The following is a 27,178-nucleotide window of genomic DNA, read 5'->3' as shown; positions in this document are numbered from 1 at the left end:
GGAAGAAGAAGCAGCAGCACCACCACCACCATCAGAGGAAGAAGCACCATCACATCAGAGGAAGAAGAAAAGAAGCAGCACCACCGCCATCGGAAGAAGAAGAAGAAGAGAAGAATGAGAAGAAGAGGAAGCAGTAACACTGCCATAGGAAGAAGAAGAGGAAGCACCACCATCGGAGTTGCGTTCAGTGGCATTCTTACTACTCTATTCTGTTCTGCTTCTAATTTTTCTAAATCATTCTCATTCCACGCAATCACGCTCTTCCAAACTTCTTGCAGGATGTCATGTTTATTTGTTTTCATCCTTGCTGCGCTTCTTAGTCGACCCACCCATAGACTCACCATGCTTATCTTCGCCTTTACACAGATATTCGGATTCAACCACATCCCTAGACACTTACCTTCATCTGTTTGTTGCAACTCCCAGTCTCCACATTGAATTTCTCTCATTCTCTGATCTATTCACTATCATTACATTGCTATTCTCACTGTTAGATCTCATTCCAAAGCCCCTTCCCGTCTACAGCATCCAACAAACTTTGAAGTTCATCTGCCAACTCATTCATAACCACTACATCATCTGCATAAAAAAAGGAACACACATCTTATCATTCCCCACACTTACTCTCACATTCATTCTTCTCATTCTAGCTGCTAACTCCTCTGTATGCAGGCTAAAAAGGATTGGTGATAGAATACATCCTTGTCTAACTGCTCGCTCTCACTCTTCACCCAATCTGTTTCTATTTCTCTTATATACTTTGCACAATGTTAACTGTCTTTGTATTCAACCCAGTCTTTTCTGAGATTCTACCTAGCATTTCTCGATTCACTGTATATGAAGCTTTCTTTATATCAAGAAAACCCAAGTACAAGTTAACTTCCTTCTGTCTTCTTTCTCTCAATCATTTAATTTACCACAAACATGTTATTTTCTGTTCTCCTGTCCACACGAAATCCATTCTGTTCTTCACCTAATACTCAATCCATTTACACAATCTCTTATTCAACACTGCACTAAAAACTTTACATATTGTGTTCATTAGCACAATCATTCTGTAATTTTCAACTCATTCTTACTCTTGTAACCTCCCTTATGCAACATAATCACCCTGCATTCATTCCACATTCTCGGCACTTTCCTCCCTTAACACTTGGTTAGATAATTCGGTCATCTATCAATCACAACTTTCCTTCCATTTTTATACATCTCATAGGGTATCTCGTCTGGCCTTGCTGCCTTATTCTGATTTTTCACACGTCTTCACTTCCTCCCTGCTGATTCTTTCATTCAACTCATCCGTATCTTTCTTTTCTAGTGTCATACTCCCTTCTCTCACACCAAGTACCTTCCTACTCCGCCAATATCTTCCCAAAACTCTTTTTATCCCCTTTCTCGTTTCTTCCTTATTTGTCACCACTGCTCCATTCACCTTCAGGTTTTCAACATATTCAGTCAGGCACCCCCCTCACTCCTCAGGAATCTGTACAATTCTCGGTCACCTTTAACACCTTTCTCCCTTGGAGACTGAAAATCACAACTCTCTCACACCTAACTTAAGCATTAATTAAATTTTGCTTCGTCACTCGCCGCTGGCTCACATAATGCTACCCATGCATTCTGGTACTCACTTCCAACCCCCGCACTCTCGTACCTCCTCTTTCTCAACTCCATGCACACCTAATTCTTTCTTCCTAGCATCCCTAATCTCATCACTCCACCACGGCTTACATGTACGCTTTCTGGCACTCGTTCTTACATACCCTATCCGGCTGAGTGCTACATTCCTCATATCCTCTACAAGTCTATCATTCAGTTAATCCACACCATTCAAGCTTTCATCCTTCCAGCGAGCGAACTGCTTTTGACAATTCAAAGATGCCTGCCAGCCACCGAGACTGACCGCACTTTTTTTGCGCCTCAGCCTCTTCTAGAATCCCCATGGTGTGGAGAGAGGAATGAAAGGGTGGTTGAGGCTGTGAAGGAGTTCCTGAAAAAAAAAAAAAAAAAAACGTGGTGTGCCGTGTGCTAGATGTAGGAACTAGAGGAGTGAATTATGACTGTTTTCTATTTACCATTTTTCTTTTTCTCTACAGGAGCTGCTACTACACAGGCCTGGCTCGGAGTGATCTCAAGCCACCTGTAGCATCAAGATCAAGAAGGATAAAGAGGTGCCGTTGCAAATGCTATGGCCATCCCAAAACAGTGATGGTGATGGCGGTGGTGGCAGCAGCAGCGTTACGAAGTTCCTCGACCAGGCTGTCCAGACTCCTGCCGGGTAAAGTACTCCTCATTTTTTGTTGTGGCGTGAGTTGTATTGTGTCTAGAGTAACGCACGTCTCAATTAAGTGAGAGCGAGTAGCCAGGCATCATGGTGACCCGTGTTGGTGGTGGTGGATCAGCGGACCATTTACTGGAGCCCTAAACAACAACTGTTATTTTAGTCTTTCACCAGCCTCAACATGGCTTTTCTTACCTTTCCTATCAGGTAGATTTTCTCACTCTGAGTATTTTGGACCCTGTATATACCCACCGCAAATTATTTGTAATGCTGGCCGCGATTTTTAAACATTTAGCATTTTTTGGGGGGGAAGTAACTTCGTTTGCTCCCGTGATAAGGATCGGGCGCGACACCAATGGATTTCGGCAGAAATATAGATTATGCTCAGGTCGGTTTTTTTTTTTTTTTTTATCTTGGAACAAGCTTGATTCTTTTCCGCTTTAAAGTTTGATGCTTTTTCAGAAGATAGATTTTTTTTTTTTCCTGTGCAAACCCCTGGAAAAACAATTATTATTCTTTTTTTAATTCGGCATCACAGTAACGAATGTAAAGAAAACTTTTATTTCTAGGAAAGTAAACTGTCACCTTTTAAAAAAGGCATGAAATATTAAGTGGAAAAAAATTGAACTTGTACCTTGTACTAAATAAAGTATAAATCAAAGTGAGGTACGCAGTCACTGACAGGGTGCAAGCACCTGCCTGCCTTGCCCACAGTCACACTCTTCTGGATCTGACTGGTGCATGGCGTACACTGCCCTGCCACACTCTGTTGTAACAGCCATTCATTGCTTACCAAACCATGCCTAACCTAACCAAACCAAACCTAACCACACCCAGTCTAACCAAACCTAACCACACCTAATGTAACCAAATCCAACCTAACCTAAGCACCGGGCATCTTTATCTTTTAATTTCTGTATAACCTCTTCAAAGGTCAGAGAACAAGAGCCACACATCATCCTCAATGAAAGATAAGTGCCAGATTGCCCTGCCTCCACCCTGCAACTGCTCAGGGCCCTCACAAATGAATTTCAGGATTTCCCTACAATGGTATTGAAATTTCCCTAGAGCAGTAGGAATTTCTCTAATTCTGTGTTATTTTCAACAAGAGGGTGTTAGTTATCTCAATAATTCAAGATATAATAGCTAAGCACTGCCAATAATCTCACCAATTCATACTCAGTAAAAAGATAAAAATCCATTTCTTCTTAAATGCAAAGGGAGGAAGGCATGGAAGAAGAAAAAAAATTCTAAGGGGCAGTGTGGTAGTAAAAACGTTAACGAGGACCACTGTTATAAAGCATTCTTAAATATTTACTGCATTCTTGAGTTTGTTGGTAGGTAGAGCAGACAGGAGGATTGCCAGGGATTTTTTTTTGGCAAAATTGGCAAACTACCTGCTGTTTATGGCATTTTTTGTGCCATGAGAAGAGGCAAACTTTTTGGAAAAATGAAATTTCTGGCAAAAAATGCCATTTATGCCACAATGCTTAGAGCCATGTTTTCAATCTGGGACCCTACAAGGTGATATACCTGGCAGCACTGGCCATATCTACCTAGTGCATCTAGTTGAACTGCTAATGATGTGGACTTTTGTTTGGCCTTTCATTACCTCCTATAGGTCATTATCTCATATTGGTAAAGATTTGTATCTTGTACATTTTCTACACATAACATCATACCCACTTATACAAATATCCATTTTATACAAATTAGGTATCACAGCCCACAGGCGCATCATTCAGCTCCTCCACAATAATGTAAACACAAGGATGGTGCAGGAGCTTGGAGGCTTGCACTAAGGGGGGAGTCAGCTGCCTCTTTTATGTTTTGATTGATGGAATGCAGTACCAGTAGCCAATCAAAATTGTCAGTATTGAATTTACTGCCAAAATCATTTGAAAAACAAGAGTTTTGTTTTTTTAAATGCAAACACTTGCTTAATCTTCATCAAATACATTAGAATTTTGCATACAAATTTTACCAAATTTTCACTGAAAATTTAAAGAAATCCCTAGAAAACCTATTTCCTGAGATTTTCCCCTAATTAGTTTATATTTCCCAATCTGGGGACAAATTCCCCAAAAATGAGAGCACTGCAACCACTTAAGATTTGAATTTTGCTGCTAATGATTGCTGATTGGCTAATGCAAGACTAGTGAACCAATGAAAATTAAATTACGCCAAGTCTGTGTCCTGTGACATAATGCACAGATTCACACGAACACATGTCCCTGCCCTTCATGAGACACATGTCTCAGGCGACAAGCTAACCCAGTGTCATGTCAGCTATAGTACATGACAAGTGTTGCAAATTGAGGTAATTGAAAAAAAGACAAAATTTAGGGTTTGCACATTTCTTTGCTGTGTTACTTATTTGTGAGGATGAAGCTATTTTTTTCTGGTCGATTTTGGTTTATTTTGGGTATTATTGAAGTTTACACCCAGTCACTTATCTTGTTTTTTTTACTGGTTTTTATGATAATTGAAACTTTTCTGAGATATTTCTTTTACAGTCTTTTGTTGCAAGCTAATAGTTTTTGAGCTAGGAGTTTTTAACTATTATTTGGTCCACTTGGAAGGGCTGTCATGGCAGACCTGTTCAGCTTGCATCTTTTCACAGTTGACATTGGTGCCACCCACCAATCCCTTTAGGGTTAGTTAGGTTAGGTTAATTAAGTTAGTTAAATGTTTTCTTGACGATTTTACTTTTCTTAGTTGTTTTTATGATTCATTCAATTTGGGCCTTGTTCTTCTATCAGAAATCCTGTGTTTTCTAATCCTCCCTGCCTGTGGGTCAAAGGAACAGGAAAACTACTTATTTCTGATGAAAATGAGCCTCAAATTTGTGTGAATCATGCAAAAACAACCAAGAAAAAAGTAAAATCACCAGTGTAAGGAGGGACTTGTATAAAGTAAAAATTTACCCTATTTTTGTATTAATCTGCTTTTCTTTTTATTGCAAATCATTAGTTTCCGAGAGGGTGGGGGATCAGGGGATACAAAATAAAAACTAATGATTTGTGGGAAAAAACAAGTTGATTAATTAAAAGCAGGCCATAAACTATCAGAAAAAAGTTTTGTCTGGAATAGAGAGACTGGTGAAAGAGTAAAATTTTACCCACCAGCATTTACTTGAGTTCCTTGAGTAAATTCAGCCCATTAATGGGCAGGCTGAGCTTGTCCGTTGCTTCCACCAGGATTTATTACCTTGATGAAGCTCTTCCGTTATCAATCACTGTTGCATCTGCCAACCATCAGAATCCTGGAGAACAACAGGAAAACTAATGAAGTAGTTTATCAGGTTTACTTACTTGGTTGGCTACTTGTACATTGTAATCAGGATGTTCATGGTAAAGCTATCATAGTCATACTATATTAAGGACAGCCCAGATCTGCTGGCACTCCAGTCTACAAGTACACTGAGCTGTGTGCCATAAACAGAGTTTACTCACCTGGTTTACTCATCTGGTTGGCTACCAACCCCAGTTTGCAACAGCTAGGTTTGTCCAGCAAAGCAACATGAATTCAGTGCCATAACCAGCTGTTAGTTAGGTTAAAATACAATAGTAAAGAATGGATGTGTACTAGCAGGATGATAGTCCCAATCAAGTGTGGTGTGTGTTGGGGTGCATGATGAAATGGTGCATTCCATAAACAGTGTGTCTCTAAGAGACTGATGAAGTCTTCTTTTAAAGACCTCAGTGGTATTTAGAATTCACAACACTATTTGGAAGGGAATTCCAAGGATTGATGCATCTTACACTAAAGTATCTTCTTTTGGCATTCAGTGGAAGTATGAGGTTTGGTAATCTTGAACCTATGACCTCTGGTAGTTGAAACTGGGGAGAGGGTGAATAAATCAGATGGGAATATCGTAGAGTGACCATGAAAGATTGGCCAGCATTTGATAAGATCAGTTCTCAGAAGCTTGCCTTGTACTAAATATAAGCTGAGTGATTTAAGGCAATTACTGTAGAGTCCAGCTATCATCGGCTTGGTCCAGTGGTACTGCACTGACTCAAGGAGTCTCAGATCACTCAGGTAGCCAGTATTCCAGACTGGAACCAAACTCAGCAGAGATCTTAGATGGGCTTTGTTGAGAGCTAACATGAAATCCTCAAAATGACAGCAGTTAGAGCTAAGCAAGTTTTTAGCCAAACCTGCAGCTTTATTAACTGTAGTTTTTGTATGTGCATGGAATTCAAGAAAATTATTTGCTATTATCTCTAAATCCTTGTGACTGTCTACAGTGAATAGGTCAGAGTTAATCAAATATTAATGTTGGAGGGAGCCAGTAGCAGCCCAGTCAATAGTGCCACAATGACAACAAATCACCGAGCACTTATGGGGATTAAAATTGAGGCCCCATGAATTGGCTACCCTGGATATTGATACTGATATCCTTTTGAAGCAAACTTATGTTTGAGGCCAAGGAGGAGATTTGATCATGGTGAATCCTCATAATTATTATAAAGCTTGAGATCATCTGCAAAAAAAAAAAAAAAAAAAAAAAATTATATTTAGTCTTAATATAAGAGGGCATGTAATTTACATATTACAAGAAACAGAAGTGGTCCCAAAACAGAGCCTTGAGGGCCTCCACTATGTACTGATCTGGAGGAATCACAAACTCCAGATACATACACCCTCATACTTCAACCTATTAAAAAGTCAGAGATCCAGCTAAACAGATGACCACCCACTCTAAGCAACTTCAGCTTATCAATAAGAAGTTGGGAAATAACATCAGAGTCAAATAAGACTATGTCTACAGCAAAGCCTTGATCCAGCCACAAGGATACTTCATTGTATACCAAAAGGAGTTGGTCATTGACTGTTCAGTCCTGATGGAACCTGTACTGGTCAATAGATGAGACTGATGTATTCAAAATATTCATATAAGGCTTTAATTATGATCCGTTCAAGTCTTACAGCATATTGAGGTTAGGTTAATTGGCCTGTAGTTAAGGGGAGTATGTCTCAAATCCTTTTTGAATTTGGGCAAAATTTCAGATATCTTCCTTTCTGAAGGATGGTAATTTGCCTTCTAGTAAACATTGGGTGTAAGCATTTTGTGGAGCGGATAGACCAAACTGGGACAGGACTTAAGGAGATGGGTGAATACCATCAGGTCCCCATGCTTGTGTGCTGAGTTACTACTTTGTATTGATGTGTGTCCACTGTCACTACTTTGAATCAAGTTTTTGTAACCACTTGTTCTGGATTGTTTGCTATTGGTTGATTGACTTACTGGATGTTGCTGGAGATGACGGTGGCAGGATAGATGATGATGGCTTGTTGATTCTCTGATGAATACAGGTATCATGGAGTAAGTGGGTAGTGGTTTAGATTATGTTGATTGTGCGAGTGAAAGTAACACAGCAGACAGATGTACTTTCTTGATTAAATGTTGGACAGAGATGTACACATGTGATATTGAGACATTATTATGGATGTGATGATGCTTGAGTCTCTCTGAACTGTCTCTGACCTGATCTGATTTAATGCTATGTATACAGGCTCTATATATGGAGGAGAAAGTGGACCAGGTTTGAAAATCTGAAATGAAGGGATGGCCAATCAGATGCCTGTAAATGAGGTAAAGGAACCAATGACAGAGGTTGTTATTCTGACCAATGTCCTGCAAGGAAGGCAATGCAGGTCTTTCCCCAAAGGATTGGCAGGAATGTAGGGAAGGTGTGATATTCCCTTGAGAGGGAGAGAGAAAGGAGAAAAGGTTAAAAATAGATCAGACTGGAATACTGGACAATGCAATATGAGTGACGAATATATACAATAATAATTGTTACGACTAATGTGACTGATACACTCGAGTTTTGCATCCAGAGAGGTAAGCCTCACTCTCACTTCCTCTATTGAGATATTTAAGTTGCTGATGCAAGTGTTAGATAATTGGTGAGGGGAAGGGGAACTAAGTATCTTGGTAGAATAGACTGAGCTAAAGTTAGAAGTGAATAGCTTGGCCATTTCTTGACAGTCAACAGTAAGCTTTCCAGTATCCAGCTTGAGGGGACCCCACAGATAACACACCAACTTTCTTGCTTCTAATGTACATGCATTTTGTTGTACATTGCAAGTGTTGGAATGGTCGGTCAGTGGCAACAAGTGTGTACCTGTCTGTTAGATAAGCCAGAGCAGACTTTATCCTAGAAAACATGCAGTCCACAGATATGTCACTAAATTTGTAATCCCAATCAATTTTTTGTAACAGTGAATACATCTTAATGTATTTACCTCTTTGCCAAGCATAGCTGGTATGAAGGGGGGAACTAACTTTGATACCAGTCTGGAAATAGAACTACAGTATCAGGAAACAGTGACTGCACTTATGAAAATTAGGCAAAACTTTTAACATCCCCCGCATCCTGTTATCCTCAGAAGTAAAGAATAGATTTAAAATTTTCCCTGAATGCTCAAATATAGTGGTCCGTACCCCTTGTTTGAGACCAAATATAGAAAAAACAGTCCAAGAAAGGTTGGTATGCAAACATTTAGTTATGATAATGCCAGTCTATTTGTGGGAGATTGAAATCTGCCAATGTCAGTACTTCCTTAGATGGGCAAAAGGTTAAAAGGAATTTCACCAATTCATAGTTCTCTTGGTGGGTGTAGGATAGAGGTTGGTATATACAGGCTAAAATCAATGCACTTAGCATCAAATTAATAAAAATAATACTTTTTAACATAAATACAAACTCTGTCACCCAAGGCATCTGTTTGAGCTATATATTAATTGATAGAGACAAAAGAATTTGGTATATCAGATAATTGCCAGGTTTCTGTGACACCAAATGTATCTTTCTGAGTTGTGTTCCATGAGAAAATCAGATAGCATATTTAATTTGTTAGAGATATTATTCAAATTACAAAAGCTTATCCTTAAACTAGAAAATACATGTGTGACATGTAAAAACTGCTGGATTAAGGATTTAAATCATCTGTGGGAGCTGCTTAGAAAACAAATGTTATTTGATAAGTGGACATTTGCAATGGGTAAATGTTCCCTACCAGGGCAACATTATTTAGTATAATCATAGAGTGTGGCTCCTAAATTAGCATGTAAACTCCTCTTAAAGGAAATTAGTGAATCCATAATGATGACCTCATCTGGCAGTGAGCTCTAGTAATTGATACATTGTATACTAAAGAATCTTCTACACTCTAAATGAACAGTGGGGTTTACCAAGCTTATATCTGTGTCCTCTACTGCCAAAGTAGGGAGCCAATTGGATGAAATCAGAAGATGAAATACTGCGTTGGTGGTGGAATTTTCTCCATACCTTTATGAGATCAATTCTCAACAATTTTTCTTTTGACAGAATACAGATCGTTGCGACCACAGATTTGTACCCCTCTTACAGCTGCCTCACACTGGGCTAGCTTCCCCCAGGTCACCACTATGTGACTTAGTGCAGGGCTTAATATGGGCTACAAGGTCCTCTTTAGGCTCTAGCACCCTTTACAAACACATGAGATTGCCAGTCTGTTCCTCCCATCCACAGACAAGGAAATACTACAACAACAACTAATTCCAACATCTGGGAAAGAAATGCCAGCCACATTCTAGGGAGAGCCAGTTTCAATAAACAAACACACGTCAGGATTATAGTGTTCTACAGAGTACCGCCCTCACAAACAACAAGACAAAGTCCTCCCACTTCTGTAGAACACTATATTCTCCTGCAGTGCAATATCCTATCCAACTTCCCAGAAGATGAGCTCTGCCCCCTTACAAGAATGACACAGCCAGGATAAGAAAGATACTCTACTGCAGGGCAACGTATACTAATCCTCTATGTGCCAGTTCTGTAATGGAGCCAGGCATTGCAGTAGCTTGTAACAAACACAATGCACACAGGCAATTGGCCTACAAAACATACGGGAGGATAATTCACCTCTCACTATAGTGCCAAGTACTTGTCTTACACTGAGATGATGAGTCACAGTGTAATTTATATCTAATACCTTGTAAAGTGCATTCACCAGCAGAGTGATAGAGACACCTAAATTCTAAGCATAATGCAGGGGCATACTGCAATTAACTTTACTTAAATTTTCCCTTATAGCAACTAGCCTGGCTAACTAGATCCCTCCCAGTCTCCTTGAAAGGACTGCCTACCACAATATGTCTGTCTCGTCCAAGCTACCAACTGTGACTGGAAAGTGTAGGAACACAAGGCTAAATGCTCTCCCACTCTGCTGCTATGGGTTGGGGTACAAGAGAGGGGGTGGAGTGGTGACATACACACATACACCTGACTACCCGCTGCCTCGCCTCACTCAGCGCTGGCTTACATGAATAAAACACTTTCCTTCAGAAAATAATTATGACTGAACTATTGGGGCTGGATGAATACTGATTATGTCTTGGTCAAAGGCATTTTTCTACTAACTGTTGAGTGAGATTCAATCTGAAAGGACAACTAGAAGTGGCATAAATAAAGTGAGGAATACAAACAACTCTGCATGGGTGAAAGTTATAATATAACTTTCACCCATATTTCATAATATAACTTCATAATATTTCATATTATGAAGTTGCTGCAAATAGGTTACGTGTCTGGGACCCGTCAACTCTCGTCCCCAGCCTGTCTTTCTTCTTATCTCTCTTTTCTCCTTCCTTCATTTGTTCTTCTCATCCTTACTTCTTACTCTCCTGCTATTTACACCCAACATTACAAGATCTAAATGTGTCAAATGTTTACTATAGAGTACATCTGCAAGACCACCCATTAGTTTTGTCCATCTATGCTGCACAGATGTCAATAGCTTCAGGTCATAGATATAATCAGTGTTCCACACTCAAGATCCATATTCAAGCACAGGCCATATGTGTGACTTAATTGAAGTTAGCATAAAATTCTGGGAGCAACGTAAGATAGACTGCAATAAGTTCTTAGTTGGTGCAGCAGCTTTATGAACCGTTAATCTGACATGAGTATGGAATTGCAGTATTATCAACATAAATGCCAAGGTCTTTGTGACAGTCAATAACACTCAGGTCATTACTGTGTAAATTATATCCTTGGAGAAAGCTAACATTATGCCAAGAGGTAACACCTCTTTGACAGCAAAGGATAACACATCTTGTTGCTTGGTTTTAAGTATATACAGTAAAATCCCTCTTATCCGGCATCAACGGGACCACCAACTTGCTGGATACTTGAATATTGCCGGATACTTGAATAGAAGTGAAATTATGTCCCCAATCACCACCCTACACTCACACATCTTACCATAACAAAGATCAGCTGATCTTAATCAGCAGCTGATCTGATCAGCTGCTTAAGTGTAAGCACAACACGCTTCCTCTTTTCTACAACTTTAGGTATGATGAAGGCGTCAGGCGATAAACAGTGCACACGCGGGACTGAGTCACTGAGTAAACACAGTGCAGTGGGCCGCGGGTGGTGGAAAGCAGTGCGCTCTGGTGGCGAGGGGACAAAGTATGCCTCGCGCGGGAATTTTAATCAATTTTATGAGTACGCATTGATTTTTTATTGATTTTAAGGCTCGGGGAAAAATGTGCCGGATACTTGAAGCTACCGGATACTCGAATGCCGGATGAGAGGGATTTTACTGTAACTTGGTATCAACTATATAACCTGAGCCATACCATTGAGTCATATCATCATACAGTATATAAGTAGTAACTGGTCATCAGTAGCACTGCCAGATCTAAAGCCAACTAACAGTCTGACAGCAAACCATTGTTCTTGAGGTACTGATGTAAATTATCTGCTGTGATTCTATCCAGTGTTTTGCAGCAGACCGATGTCAAGCTTTTTGGTCTATAATTAAGAGGATAGTAACATAAATCCTTCTTAAATAGTGGTATTATACTGAACTTCTTCCAGTCAGATGGCACAGTACTTGACATAAAAGATTGAGAATTATATAGTATTGGGTCTTGGCTAGGGCAGGACAAGACTTCAAAAGTTGAGGGTGTAATCCATCAGGACCCATACTAGAGCTTGCATCCAGAGCAGCAAGCTTTTGGGCAATGTTATCTTGTCTCACATCTATACTACACAGGGATCCTTCAAAGAACTGATGAGGGTATTGTGATTAGAGTAACTGATCAAGGATTTTTCATATTCAGAGCATGGACAAAGTAATCTTTTGTGTTTGGTATTTACAATGTTAACTGGGTAAAGGCAACTGTGAATTCCTGGGACTGTCTACCAAAAGCATGTCTGCAATGTTTGTAATGATGCCATGCCTGTTTTCAAGCATTCTTAAGTGATCTAGGTGGTGACTTACATTTGGAGAGAGACTTAATTTCTTCCCAAATGAAAGCTTCATCTGACTTTGTGTGTCAGAGAGTTTGGGTAGCAACGGGCTTGCAAGCTGGGGATAAATAGGGGAAGAAACTTGGGGATGTGAGGTCCATCTGAGTTACTCCACAGATTGTCAACTTTGGCTCATCTCACCCCAGACTTATCTCTCTCTCCCTGGTAGCTTTGGTAGCATGGGTGCAAGTTGAGTTAGCAGGCACATGCCAGTACAAAAATCTGGACATCAGGAAAGGCCATAAGTCAGTTTAGGCATATACCAGGCCAGGTGTAACCCAAGGTGCCACTGTGCATTAAAAAAAAAAAAATATTGCAAACATAAATATTTTTTTTTCAACTTGGTAACAGCAAAGACTGTATACTAGGTCAGTTCACTCAGTGTTAAATTTTTGCTCTCCCTGCAGTGATGTCACCTCCAGTGGCCAGAGGGAAACATTAACTCTCACTCACATGAATTTACTGTTATCAAACCATTTGAGAGCTAATTTTTCTTGAGTTTTTATGTGCACTAGCTTCACTGTTTAGGATTTGACAGCAGAAATAATGGATTTATGCATTATGTTAAAGTTTGATACAACTGAGTGTAATACTTAACGATAACCAAAGCTGTAGGTACCATTACCTCATTTAATCTCCTCAGATGAAATATTCCGCAACACCCACTTTAGTGTGTTGTGCCACATTTTATGGCAAAGCCACTGATCTTAATGTTAGCAAGGATATACAGAATCACCTTGATAATAGCAAACTAGTACAATTCTTTATTCCTCCATGGACACTATTTCCTTTGCTTACCCATGTAAGTGATGTTTTAAGACACCTACCTCACATCTTTCATTTCTTTCTATGGTATACTTCCAAAGTTTTATAACTGCTTAACAAATTATTTGTACAGTTGTAGGCTTCAGTGAGTCTTCATGTATATTAGGGCTGGTAAAATGCACTCATTACCTGTATACTTTTTTTTATTGAGTGGGAGATTACTCTTCATTGCATTGTTTGGTTTCTCAAAGGTGCTCCATCCTATTCCTATCCTTCTGTTGATTTATTTTTTCATGTTCTGGGATCAAACTATTTTTTCTCCTTACATAAAGACTGTATATTCCTAACACATTCTATGACCTCATTCTCGATTCTAATTTCTTTGTGTGGTATAAAGCTGTTGAACACTTGTTGTCTTCATACTCATCCTCAACCTTATCTTTGTATTTCTGTATAACTGTAAAATAATCTTCTGAAGCTCATCTGTGGACTTCCTTAATAATGCATGTCATAATGTCATCCCTAAATTAAAGGCAGGAATGTGAATATTGTATTTGCCTTTTGTAGTCTAATTCATTCTTGTTCCAGTTCTCAATGTTATATAAATCACAGACAAAACCCAATCATTGCTTGCTTGCTTGCTTAATTATTGCTATGGAGGCTTAATCACAATGCTATGTCATTGGCATTGGGGCTTTGAACAAAAGGGATAAGGGAGTCAACATTCACAGGCTCACATGGTTGGCTACCCCAAGCTATTTGTATGGTCATGTCTAGAAATGGTACCTTGGCCCAAATCTCATACCTATAAGATATTAATCTTAATATTGAAATATGCTGCAAAGATATTAGTGCAAAGTGGACTTGAATGTTGGCATGATAGGTGAGCTAACATATTGTGGCAGGTAATTCCACATTGTAACCACCTTCACACCACACTTCAAGGCATGAAAACTTACAATCTGGATTCGAGGAATGGTCATGAGTAGCTTGGTCACAATGTCATGTACCATAATGCTGATATGTAACCTATCACCTGGAAAGCCCAGCACAATACCAATGACAGACCTCAAATACATTACGAGTTCATCACAGAAAGTAAGGAGGAGCTTCTGAGTTTAAAAAATAGTTACCTCTCCTCTCAGGATCCTTAGGAAAGTCAAGAAAGGAAATCCTTATTGTACTTGTAATTACTTGAACAGTACATTGCTGAGTATGATTGAATACCCATTTTGGCCATGTATATACGAATAAAAAGCTGTGTGAGTTGACTAATTGCATCTCTTCCCACATTCTTCTTCATTGCAGTGGCTGAGTGTTATATCCCTCAGACCACTTGGCAGTGCTGCATTTACTGGGTGACCAGCTTTCCCATTGGAGTAGACCATCCTTTTATTATACAGAGTCTTTAGTAATAGCAAATTAAAGTCACCCAGAATAATGACTTTCTTAGGTGGACAAATATCTTGCAAAAATTTAGTTAAAGCTTTATTTTCAGCATCACAGTTGGATGGAGGCTGATATACAACAATAATATATAAATTAAAGGATGTTAAGTGAATAACATTAATATGAGGACATGAGGACTCGTTAGATACAAAATCAATACTCTTAGTGACATAGACATAGAGACAGACCCTGTGTTTGTGAACAGAGCTTTTAGAGTCAGTGTGAACTATGTTGTACTGGTCAGTGGAAATAAAGGAGTCTAAAATGTCTGGAAGTAGCCAGGTCTCAGCAGTACCAGATATATCAGTATTGTGCTCATGAATCAGGTGTGTGTAAATCATCACTAGAGTCGCTATAAGGGGCATACAGATTTTCTGTTTCAGTGGAAAGATTCTGGACTGTCTCACATAGTGTTCTCACGGTTTGGAATAGTTGTTGAAAGGCAGTATTAGTAACAAGGCCACTTTCATAAGTAAGATAGTAAGATATGGTTTTTACTGCCACTTTTTATTCACTTTCGGAGACAAGTTCTATTATGTTTTCTGTTTAAGCAATTAATGTGCATATTTAATACTTTAGAGCCACTGGCAGTCACTAGTTGTTGATTAGCAGGACTTCATGATGGTGTGGGTTATATTGGCAGGTGTGTGTGGAGAAGCATGGGGACACCAGGCCCGGAGAGGAGCAGTCCTACGGGTGCTGCCTTTCATCCCAACACAGGATCCTGACGTCATTAAGAAGATGCCAGAGGACTTCAGGTCAGTAAAGATGCACTGGCTGGTTTAATGACTTCCATAACTACTCCTTGTGGAAAAAAGCTCTATAGTGATTATTATTATATCTTGGGATTTGTTTTGCCATGTTCCTTGTATGTAGTTGTGGGAATAGGATAATATTGATTTTCTATGATTTGGTGTATATAGCACTTGTTTGGAGGCAAGGATGCTTGAACCTCAGCTCTGGATGGTACAAGAAAGATGTTTTAATCTGTAGACAGCAGTGGCTTCCACTTTGAGGCATCTAGATTTTAAGGTAGTCTATGAAGATGCTGTTTGGTATTGAACGGCAACATAGTCTTAGGTGGTTACTGTATTATATTGGGGTTTAGAATGATCTTCATTTATATTTATATTCCCTATGCACAGCATGTAAAAAACCACATTTGTATGCAGTCATTATCTTTGTCAGATGTATATATGGTCGTTGTCTACAATTAGATTAATGTGGTTTACAGATGAAAACAGTGCAGCCTTCTGCTGCAAAACATAGGGGTTTTCGCCTGGATGAATGTGGATGAATGGATGAATGGTCAGTTGGCAGCCTTGTTCTTCTCATTAGTTGCCAATACAGTACTATTTTCAGGCTCTTTGTGCGCATTTAGATCACTGACACTATATAGTCTATGCTGGGAAATACAGGGAAGGAGTACCTATAAAGGCTCACCCATATTTTTTTTTTTTACTAAATTCTGGATCATCTTTATGTATTTCTGCTGCTGACTATGGTATAATTGATGCCTTCAGGGGCTCATGCCATAGTTGATGAGCAGCATGTGGGTTATCTTCAGCCACTTGATCACTAAAAACTGGCCAGCTCCCAGCAGGACTTGATTGCAAAACCCATAGACCACCAGTTCTTTGTGCTAATGACCTCTTGGGCATTGCTTCCCAGAATTATTGCCTTATATTTTGGTATGGCAGCCTTGAGTAGAGAATAAATGACTTATGATGGACTGCCTTTCAGAGCGGTATATCCAGAGTTCCTGCCGGGCCCCAAACCAGAGTATAGGAACCGCTTGCGGGAAAAGCTGGAAAGACAAGACATGCTGGCCCGTAGGTCTGTGATGCCCATTCCAGAATTCTATGTTGGTGAGTCTTTGTCTTTGTTTATAGTAACTGGGTATGTTGGAGATGCATCATGTTAGGACTTTTATATAGAGAAGTAAAATTATAATTATTTTGAAAGGCAGGTTTTATGTTTACATGAGTTTTGTCATTTAAGGAGAGCTCATCAAGGCCACTGATAACTGAGGATAACTGAGGATAACTGAGTCCTTTTCAAAAAATGCTTACTTCAACCATAAAGGGATGTTTTCAATTTTTCTTGAATCAGATTTATAGACTGCCTACAAACACAGTCACCAACCTGTATTTTGTTATTGTTGACAGCCTTCGGCTCACCACCTAAAAAAAAAAAAAAAAAAATGGCAGTGTGACAGGATTTTGCCCAAGGATGCCACTGTTTCATTATTTCAATAGTTACTGATTCTGATATGTGTTTACTTTATGTTATTTGACCTAAATATGGTGTCTTGCATTCATTGTCTTTTCTGCAAGAACTAACTATTTTAAAGTGTAACGGTTTTTCTATGGGGATTTCTTATATTACCTTTTAAATATTGTAGTTTTTACTTGGCAAAGATATACTGTTTGCATTATCATCATCATATACTCCAAATAATGAAAACTTAATTGAGGCACAGCCTCAACTCATGAGAAAATAAAAATTCATAACTGGGTATTCTTAACACTGTCCACATTCCTAAGAGATGATACTATGGACACCTGGTGGCTGAGAATATGAACAACAGAAGTCGCAATGTCTCCAATTAGCATTGTTTTCCTTCTAAAAAAATGTCATTCTTAATATAATAATTCTCATCCTTTCCTACCAGATTAGTATATGATATAAAAGGAGGCTTCAGGAGAGGGGTGGTGTAGATCAGATATATGTTGTAAGATGTATGTGAAAAGTATTTAGCAAAAGTGAAAGAACTGTTTTGGGCTTTTGTGGATCTAGAGAAGTTTTATAACAGAATTTATAGGGAATGAATGTGGGATGCTTTTTAAGTTGTATGGGGTAGGCTGTTAAAAGGGATGAAAGTCTTTCAGTAGTAGTAGAGCATATTGTAAGGGTAGGAAACAGCATAAAGGAGTGGTTTGTGCTTAAGGTGGGTTTATATTAGGGATGTGTATTGTCACCATGGCTTACTACTTATAGTAGTAGTATATGGATGGTGTGGTGAGGAAAGTTAATCCTAAAAATGTTGGGTTAAGGATTGTTGTGTCTGGTAACAGGTGAAGAATAGAGTACGAGTCAATTACTGTTTGTGGATAACACAGCACTGATGGTACAAACAGAGAAGTTAACTAGGCTGGTAGGAGAGTTTTGGTGTGTGTGTAGAAGGAAACTGAATGTTAGTAGTGTATTGAGGTGCACCAGACCAGGGAGGCAGGTGGTAAGATAAGAAAGGCTGAGGTAAGAAGTAGAGAGTTTCATATTTGATCTACAGCAGTGGTAGTTGGGGTATGGGTGAGGGAAGCAGGGAAAGTGTTCAGAGGTATGAATAAACTATTTGAGAATAGAGCAGTTGGAATGAATGTAAAGGGAATACTGTATGAAGGGATAGTAATGCCTACTGCACTGTACAGTGCTGAGATTTGAGATTTTTTTTTTTTTTTTAATGTAGAAGGGACACTGGCCAAGGGCAACAAAAATACAATGAAAAAAAAGAAAGCCCGCTGAGATGCCAGTCCCAGAAAAGGGTTCAAAGTGGTAGTCAAAAATTGAAGGATGAGTGTCTTGAAACTTCCTTCTTGAAGGAATTTAAGTCATAGGAAGGTGGAAATACAGAAGCAGGCAGGGAGTTCCAGAGTTTACCAGAGAAAGGGATGAATGATTGAGAATACTGGTTATCTCTTGCATTAGAGAGGTAGACAGAATAGAGGTGAGAGAAAGAAGAAAGTCTTGTGCAGCGAGGCCGTGAGAGGAGGGGAGGCATGCAGTTAGCAAGGTCAGAAGAGCAATTAGCATGAAAATAGCACCGGTAGAAGACAGCTAGAGATGCAACATTGTGGTGATGAGAGAGAGGCTGAAGACAGTCAGTTAGAGGAGAGGAGTTGATGAGACGAAAAGCTTTTGATTCCATCCTGTCTAGAAGAGCGGTATGAGTGGAAGCCCCCCATACATGTGAAGCATACTCCACACATGGATGGATAAGGCCCTTGTACAGAGTTAGCAACTGGGGGGGGAGAGAAAAACTGGTGGAGACATCTCAGAAGACCTAACTTCATAGAAGCTGTTTTAGCTAGAGATGAGATGTGAAGTTTCCAGTTCAGATTACAAGTAAAGGACAGACCGAGGATGCTCAGTGTAGAAGAGGGAGGCAGTTGAGTGTTATTCAAGAAGAGGGGATAGTTGTTTGGAAGGTTGTGTCAAGTTGATAGATGGAGGAACTGAGTTTTTGAGGCATTGAACAATATCAAGTTTGCTCTGCCCTAATCAGAAATTTTAGAAAGATCAGAAGTTAGGCGTTCTGTGGCTTCCTTGCATGAACTGTTTACTTCCTGAAGGGTTGGACGTCTATGAACAGATGCGGAAAAGTGCAGGGTGGTATCATCAACATAGGAGTGGATAGGACAAGAAGTTTGGTTTAGAAGGTCATTGATGAATAATAAGAAGAGAGTGGGTGACAGGACGGAACCCTGAGGAACACCACTGTTAATAGATTTAGGAGAAGAACAGTGACTGTTTACCACAGCAGCAATAGAACGGTCAGAAAGGAAACTTGAGATGAAGTTACAGAGAGAAGGATAGAAGCCATTGGAGGGTAGTTTGGAAATCAAAGCTTTGTGCCAGACTTTATCAAGAACTTTTGATATATCCAAAGCAACAGCAAAAGTTTCACCAAAATCTCTAAAAGAGGATGATCAAGACTCAGTAAGGAAAGCCAGAAGATCACCAGTAGAGTGGCCTTGACGGAAGCCATACTGGCAATCAGATAGAAGGTTGTGAAGTGATAGATGTTTAAGAATCTTCCTGTTGAGGATAGATTAAGAAACTTTAGCTAGACAGGAAATTAAAGCAATAGGATGGTAGTTTGAGGGATTAGAATGGTCACCCTTTTTAGGAACAGGCTGAATGTAGGTAAACTTCTAGCAAGAAGGAAAGATAGATGTTGACAGACAGAGCTGAAAGAGTTTGATTAGGCAAGGTGCAAGCACGGAGGCACAGTTTCGGAGAACAATAGGAGAGACCCCATTGGGTCCATAAGCCTTCCGAGGGTTTAGGCCAGCGAGGGCATGGAAAACATCATTGCAAAGAATTTTAATAGGTAGCATGAAATAGTCAGAGGGTGGAGGAGAGGGAGGAACAAGCCCAGAATCATCCAAGGTAGAGTTTTTAGCAAAGGTTTGAGTGAAGAGGTCAGCTTTAGAAATAGATATGATAGCAGTGGTGTCATCTGGTTGAAATAAAGGAGAGAAAGAAGATATTTTTGGCTAGATGCCAGAAGTCATTAGGGGAATTAGATCTTTAAAGATTTTGACACTTTCTGTTAATGAAGGAGTTTTTGGCTAGTTGTAGAACAGACTTGGCATGGTTTCGGGCAGAAATATAAAGTGCATGAGATTCTGGTGATGGAAGGCTTAAGTACCTTTTGTAGGCCACCTCTCTGTCATGTATGGTACGAGAACAAGCTGTGTTAAACCAAGGTTTGGAAGGTTTAGGTCGAGAAAAAGAGTGAGGAATGTACGCCTCCATGCCAGACACTATCACCTCTGTTATGCACTCGGCAAACAAAGATGGGTCTCTGACATGGAAGCAGTAGTCATTCCAAGAAAAATCAGCAAAATACCTCCTCAGGTCCCCCCAACTAGCAAGGCAAAATGCCAGAGGCACCATCGCATAGGGGGATTCTGAGGAGGGATTGGAGCGATAGGACAAGATACAGATATGAGACTGTGATCGGAGGAGCCCAACGGAGAAGAGAGGGTGACAGCATAAGCGTATCTCCAAGACGGTCAGGAGTACGAGTAGGGTGTTGCACCAATTGCTCTAGGTCGTGGAGGATAGCAAAGTTGAAGGCTAGTTCACCAGGATGGTCAGTGAAGGGAGAGGAAAGCCAAAGCTGGTGGTGAACATTGAAGTCTCCAAGAATGGAGATCTTTGCAAAAGGAAAGAGAGTCAGAATGTGCTCCACTTTGGAAGTTAAGTAGTCAAAGAATTTCTTATAGTCAGAGGAGTTGAGAGGTACAGATAAATTTAGTTTGAGAGTGACTCTGTAGTCGTAGCCAGATGGTGGAAAACTCTGAAGATTCAAGAGTGTGGGCATGAGAGCAAGTTAAGTCATTGTGCACATAAACGCAACATCCAGCTTTGAATCGAAAATGAGGAGGGAACAGAAAAGGGGCTACTGTCAGTTGCCACAGACACCTGAGTTTTAGTGAGGAAAAGAAGATGAGGTTTAGAAGAAGAGAGGTGGTGTTCTACAGATTGAAAATTAGATCTTAGACCGTGAATGTTGCTGAAGTTAATGAAGAAAAAGTAGAGGGAGGTGTCAAGACACTTGGGGTTGTTGTCAAATGACCTGGGGACATTTGTGGTCCCCTCCTCAGATGGGGACTCTGAGGCTGGTGTAGGAGTTGCAATGATAATTTTGAAATTTTGAGTGAAGGGCATGTGTGTTATTAGGTGCTTGTAGTTTTGTGTGGAGGAAGAGTGTTATCTTTAGAGGGCAGGCTGTGACTGCCCCCTTGTGTTGTGAGACACAAAGGGAAATGTTCAGTGAGGTCACAGCTGGGTTTAATGATAAGTTCATAGCACTCCCCTGATCCATTGCATCAGACCTCACTGGGAGTAATTATCATTTCAGCAGGTGCCTACTGCCTCCTCCTATGAAGGAGGAGGATGTGGGAGTAACAGAAAAAAAGAGATTGAATGTAATGGAGAAGTCTTTGGAGGATGTATGGAATAATTTGGATGGACAGAATCATAAATGAGGATGTGAAAGAGAATGGGTGGTGTGAGAAGCAGGGTTGATCAATGTGTGCTGAGATGGGCGTGTTTGGACTTGAGAGAATGGAGGGTAATAGGTTAAACAGCAAGATCAAGTGTGGGAGGTGTTAACTTGTGAGGTAGGCCACATAAGGGATGGGATAGATAGTGTAAAAGGGGTCTTAAAGGGAAGAGGAATTACATCAGAGCATTGTAGAATGATTGTATAGGACAGAAGCAAATGGAGATCAGTTGTGGGGTGCGGCCTTGTGACCTCCGAGGGAGCCTCCACACATTGATCTCACACAGATGGTGGGGCAATCAGGTGTAGGGGAGAGTTCTTGTTATGAAGGAGCCTTTGTTCCAGACCAAGTTGTGCAATTGATCCCTGTAAGGTGAGGGAAGGAGTGAGTAGTGTGAATGTGAAAGTTGAGTGCCTTGTCTTGGCTATCCCTTTGCTGATGGTGTATTGAATGGCTCCCAGCAACATCTCACTTTATCTGTATATGGCAGGTTCCATTATGGCAGTGACTGTGGCAGACCCCAATGCTTCAGGCAAGAACAACCGGTTTGTGGGCATTTGTATTCAGCGTGGTGATGCTGGACTCAGGGCTTGGTTCATCCTCCGCAATGTGGTTGACCACCAAGGTAGGTATTGTGCAACCATGTTGTTGTTCTCATTGCAAAACTGCAGAATGAAAGCCAAAAGCTAATACCCTGACAGTTTCAAGCCTTCAAAACATGGTTGGAAGTACAGTGAAATTAGGTCGGTGTGTTCCAGATAATTTCTAAGTGAAAATGCAAAAATCTTATGCTGCATATGTCAAACAGGTGTGGAAATCAAGTACGAGATGTATTCACCACTGCTGCAGAGCATTGAGGTGCTGAGGCTGGAGAAGCGGCTGGATGATGAGCTGCTGTACCTGAGGGATGCCTTGCCCATCTACTCCACCTTCCCTTTGGACATGGAGCCAGAGGTCATGCAAGAAGGTGCACCAGTACCAGTCAACCCCATCAAGGTGCTGTAATGTGTGATATATGAGGAATTGGATTTATTGATAGGTGATGAAATGGAGGTTGGAAACTATGGTACAATTGAACACTTTTGTCCATGGATGTAAACAAAATGTGCCAACTTGTCATTGTTGAGCTGTTAAGAAATGTACCTAGGTATTTTATAAGGGAGGTTGAGTTTAGCTCAGACTTTGTGGGCCAGTGTGGAGCAGGGCTCCCAAACTAACACAGGTCTCGCTGAGATTCTTTCTTTGAACAGACTGTAGTGGGTATAAATATGATTGCCACAAATTAAATGCATATAGCACAAATGTGGATTAAAAGTACACATGAAAAAATGTGGATACATTTGAGTTGTATGTCCACTACCAGGGTACTGTGTTATGACCACAATTCCCAGCCCGTTCACCAAGCTGCTGCACCTGGACTAGCTTCATTGAGCCACCTCCTATGTGGACTCAATGCAAGGCTCAGATACGGGTGTACAGGATCCCTTGTGACTCTTGCACCCTTTTCATGACAGTAGTAACTCTAGGTCACACTAATTTGAGGTTGCCAGTCTGTTTTACCAACCACAGACAAGGGAAATACTCCAAACAGCACTCAACGCCCCACAGCTGTAGAAGAATTGACAACCATGTCTAGGAAAAACAGTTAACATATGATAACATGTATATGATTCCACCCACCGTGACAGTCCTCCCACTGCCCAACAGAGTGTTGTAGCCTCAAGCCAAGTACTGCCTCCTGGGCGACAGGCCTTGTCAGGACCTGGAGAGGGAGTAGTAAAGTTTACTACACAGCTGAAAAGCTTCAGCCCACAGCAGCATTTAAAACAAACAGGGTTATTAACAAAAGACACAAGAAACTACTACAAAAGAGTGCCAACAAACACACAGGAGGGTCAGTCACTGCTCACTGTCCACAAAACTTGACTTGTACACTTGTACAGCCAAGGGGTCACTTCCCTGGGTGTAGTATGTAATTTACAGCTATGCTTACTGGCAGAGTACTATGGAGACTCCTATTCTATATAAATAGACTGGGGCATATGGCCAATAATGACTCACTTCTCCCCCTTAAGGCAACTGACCCAGATACTTAGTATCCTGCCTTAGTCTCCAATAAATGCTAGAGCACGTCTCAGTATGTTAGTTCCTTCCCATTACTGGGAAGCGACTCCCATGGGAAAGTGCTCCAACTGCCTTCCCTCGCTGTGGCTAAAGGAGGGGGTGGGTGTGACAGGCACACACACACATGCAGTACATGCCCACACCTGCTCCTCGTATGGTCTCTGCTCGAATAAAACACTTTACTTTTAAAAATTCTTCTGATCAAACAAAGGGGGCCAGATGAATACTGATTGTTTCTTTGTCAAGGGGCAACTCTTCTGCTGTGGACCATGTAAGACTCTAACTGACTGAACAAAGGGAAATAAGGTAAACTAATCGGGGAAGGAGAGTGTCTGTGCGTGGGAATTCTTATGGTAAGTTAATGGCAGGGAGCAGCCACTCCGCATCGTACAGCTGGTGTTCATATCCTGCTGACACACACACACACACACACACTCTCTCTCTCTCTCTCTCTCTCTCTCTCTCTCTCTCTCTCTCTCTCTCTCTCTCTCTCTCTCTCTCTCTCTCTCTCTCTCTCTCTCTCTCTCTCTCTCTCTCTCTCTCTCTCTCTCTCTCTCTCTCTCTCTCTCTCTCTCTCGTTTATTGTCTTTTCTCTTTCATCATTCTTTCTTCGTTGCATTATCTTACTGTATATTACAGCTGGAGCAGAATCATCATACGTCTGACAGCAGCTGAAACACTTGTGTAGTTGTTCAAATACCTTTCACACTAGTGCTGGTCCAGCTCCCTTGGAGGCACTATCTATAACTGACTGCTCCGTCAAGCTTCATGTGGCCTGCTGTTGCCTGATTTTGAATGCCTACAATTTCGTTGCTGGGCTTTTACCACGGGTCACCATTAGCTGAAAATAGAAGAAAAAGTTCATGCTTTGACACAGCTGCAGCAGGGAGTGTCAGTAATACATGTGGTGGCTAATCTTGAAGTGACCCACTGAGTGATTCACCAGCTTGAAAACTCTGCTGCCACCCTCTCCCAATAGAAGTTGGCTTGGGATTCCAGAGGATTACTTTTCCTACACACAGACAAACTCCTATGCTGTAGGATTTTGTCTGTATGTGGGGAAGTTATCTTATGGGATCCCAAGCTAACTTTTCTTGTGGGTATGTCACCAGGGAGGGGATGGGAGGAGTTTTCAAGCTGGTAAATGACTGGGCCACCCCAAGATCAGCCACCACATGTATTAATACTAACACTCCCTGCTGCAGCTATGGAAAGATATGAGCTTTTTCTTCTGTTTTCAGCTTATGGTAGGCATCCAAAATCAGGCAACAATGGGGCACATGATGCCTGACTGAGCAGTCAGTTACAGATAGTGCCTCCATGGGAGCTGGATCAGCACTGGTGTGGGGAGGTGTTTGAACAGCTACACAAGTGTCTCAGCTGCTGTTAGACATGTGATGATTGTGCTCCAGCACACAGGTGATGGGTATCCAATTTGAATGTATCCATATTTTTCTCTGTGTACTTTTTCATCTATGGTGACTGTGTATGTGGATATTCCAACTTCCTTTCTGTTTTGAAGTTGTCATCAGACTAATGTATATAGAACAAAGAAGCTAGGTTGAAATAATGAATCTCATAAGCATGGAAAAATTGAAATTTTAAGTTCTGATTCAATGGTTCTCTGGAGGTTTTCCAGATAAAAGTAAATATGAACTAAACTACCCTAATAAGACATATATATATGCATTTTCAGCATGATCTATGCATGTCTTTTGTACTGGTTTTGTGTCTTCTAAGCAGCTTGATGGTATTAACAGGTACAGCTGAAGCCACGCCCTTGGCATGAGCGATGGGAGAGAAAGAACCTCCAAGGTGTGATGGACTTAGGACTTCCTGAAAGATTTTATAAGAAAGCAAAACTACATGAGAAGCCTTGGGAAAAGTACGACTTGATGAAAGAATACAGGTGAGTTTTAGAAGAGCTGTAAGCCTTGGGAAAAGTATGACTTGAAAGAATACAGGTTGTAGAGTTTTAGAAGAGCTAACCATTTGTGGTTTGATTTGCTGCACCACATAATAAACTCCTCCCTGTTTAGGCTGAATCCCTGTCCATGCGTTATCAAGTGCTGTCACTCCTTGTTCTCTAGTTTCTTGCGTCAAACTTCACTCTTCTGCACAGTATCTGTCCTGATTACCAGTCATTTCACACTAGAATGTTTTATGTGCCATCTCAAAACAAGCATTCTATAATAGTATCTTTCAAGATTAGTGTTGATATCCTTACATTTATTTGTTATTATCATTGTTCAAGATTGGTTTAAGTTAAAGAATAGTGGCACTGGTAAATATGTAACTCACATGGAAGGGGAAATAGAAGTTTAACTTTTAATTCTGTATTCAACAATTAGGCAGATATTTGAATATTCACCATACTTCATTGACAGGGCCACCATTCCTGAGGAGGAGCAAGCCGATATCTTCCGAGAAATATCCCCACACTATCCACTGATGGAGTCCACACGACGCAGAGGCAAGAGGAAGCGAGTGCTACCATCCATCTCCTAGATCTGAGAGAGAACCAGAATCCTGCAATATAACTGTTCTTGTGTATAGAGGACAATGGGCATGTGTGAAGAGTGTGACGTGCTGAAAGAAATAAAGTGTAAATAGAATCAGACAAGAAAATTGCACTGACCTTTTAAATTCCAACTTAATTATTATTAGGCATGACTTCAGTGTTGATATAAATGGCTTCAATCTTTCGGAAAATCTCACATTTGCATTATGTAGCTCAGGATTTGTTATTTTGTGAGCCTACTTTTTTCTTTTGACAATCCGTTTTTATAATTTGTGTAGTTCTGTAAATACAGTAAAAATGAAGATTTCAGGTGGTGAGTTTCTACAAGTTTAAACAAAGTTTATATATAGCATTAGGCACAGCTGTCAAAAGAATGAGTGCTCTGGAAATGAATTGTCTTAGAGGGATGTGTGGTGGGACAAAATAAGAGGTGATACGAAATGAGTGTTTGATAAATGTGGCATTAGCACCTGTGCAAGTAGTGTGAATTATGAAATAAGAGGAACAAATGAGAAGACACTGATATTATGATTTATTAGAAAGGATGAAGAATAAATGTGTTTGCAAAAGTATGAGTAAATGAGTAAAACTGAAGATAGGGAGAAGTACATACGTACATGATGTTAGTAGAGGAGTAGAGGCCAAGCATTTTGAACAAGTAAAATGTTTTGGATAAGAAGAGGAGACTTATACTGAGGCCACTGAGGTGAAGGATGCTCCCAGAGAGAGAGAGAGAGAATGTCAGAAACGGCAAACTGTAACACAATTTTGGGGCAAGACACTGGTAAGGTACTGAGAAAATTCACCTGCACAAGTGGATAACAGGTAATATTAAATCACTGGGATCCATTATTGCTGTTAGACTAAAAGAGAAAGTATTGCCTGTGGACAGATTCACCTCAGTTGTCAACCATTCTAGGTTTGC

The 27,178-nt window shown here is 40.4% G+C and overlaps 1 protein-coding gene across 1 annotated transcript; it reads left to right on the top strand.

Moving 5' to 3' along the window:
* The first annotated feature begins 1,716 nt into the window (after positions 1-1,716).
* On the top strand, positions 1,717-26,363 carry LOC135099802 (large ribosomal subunit protein bL19m-like). Its single transcript, XM_064002330.1, has 8 exons — positions 1,717-1,733; positions 2,097-2,278; positions 15,455-15,569; positions 16,555-16,679; positions 22,099-22,233; positions 22,417-22,604; positions 25,493-25,641; positions 26,120-26,363. Coding segments are annotated over exons 1-8 (1,017 nt in total). The 5' UTR covers positions 1,717-1,731; the 3' UTR covers positions 26,241-26,363.
* The last annotated feature ends 815 nt before the right edge of the window (positions 26,364-27,178 follow it).

The sequence above is a fragment of the Scylla paramamosain genome, chromosome 4 (genome assembly GCF_035594125.1).
Source record: "Scylla paramamosain isolate STU-SP2022 chromosome 4, ASM3559412v1, whole genome shotgun sequence".
NCBI classification, from domain to species: domain Eukaryota; kingdom Metazoa; phylum Arthropoda; class Malacostraca; order Decapoda; family Portunidae; genus Scylla; species Scylla paramamosain.
The sequence above is the reverse complement of the archived record's forward strand: the minus strand, read 5'-3'. Positions and strand labels throughout refer to the sequence as shown.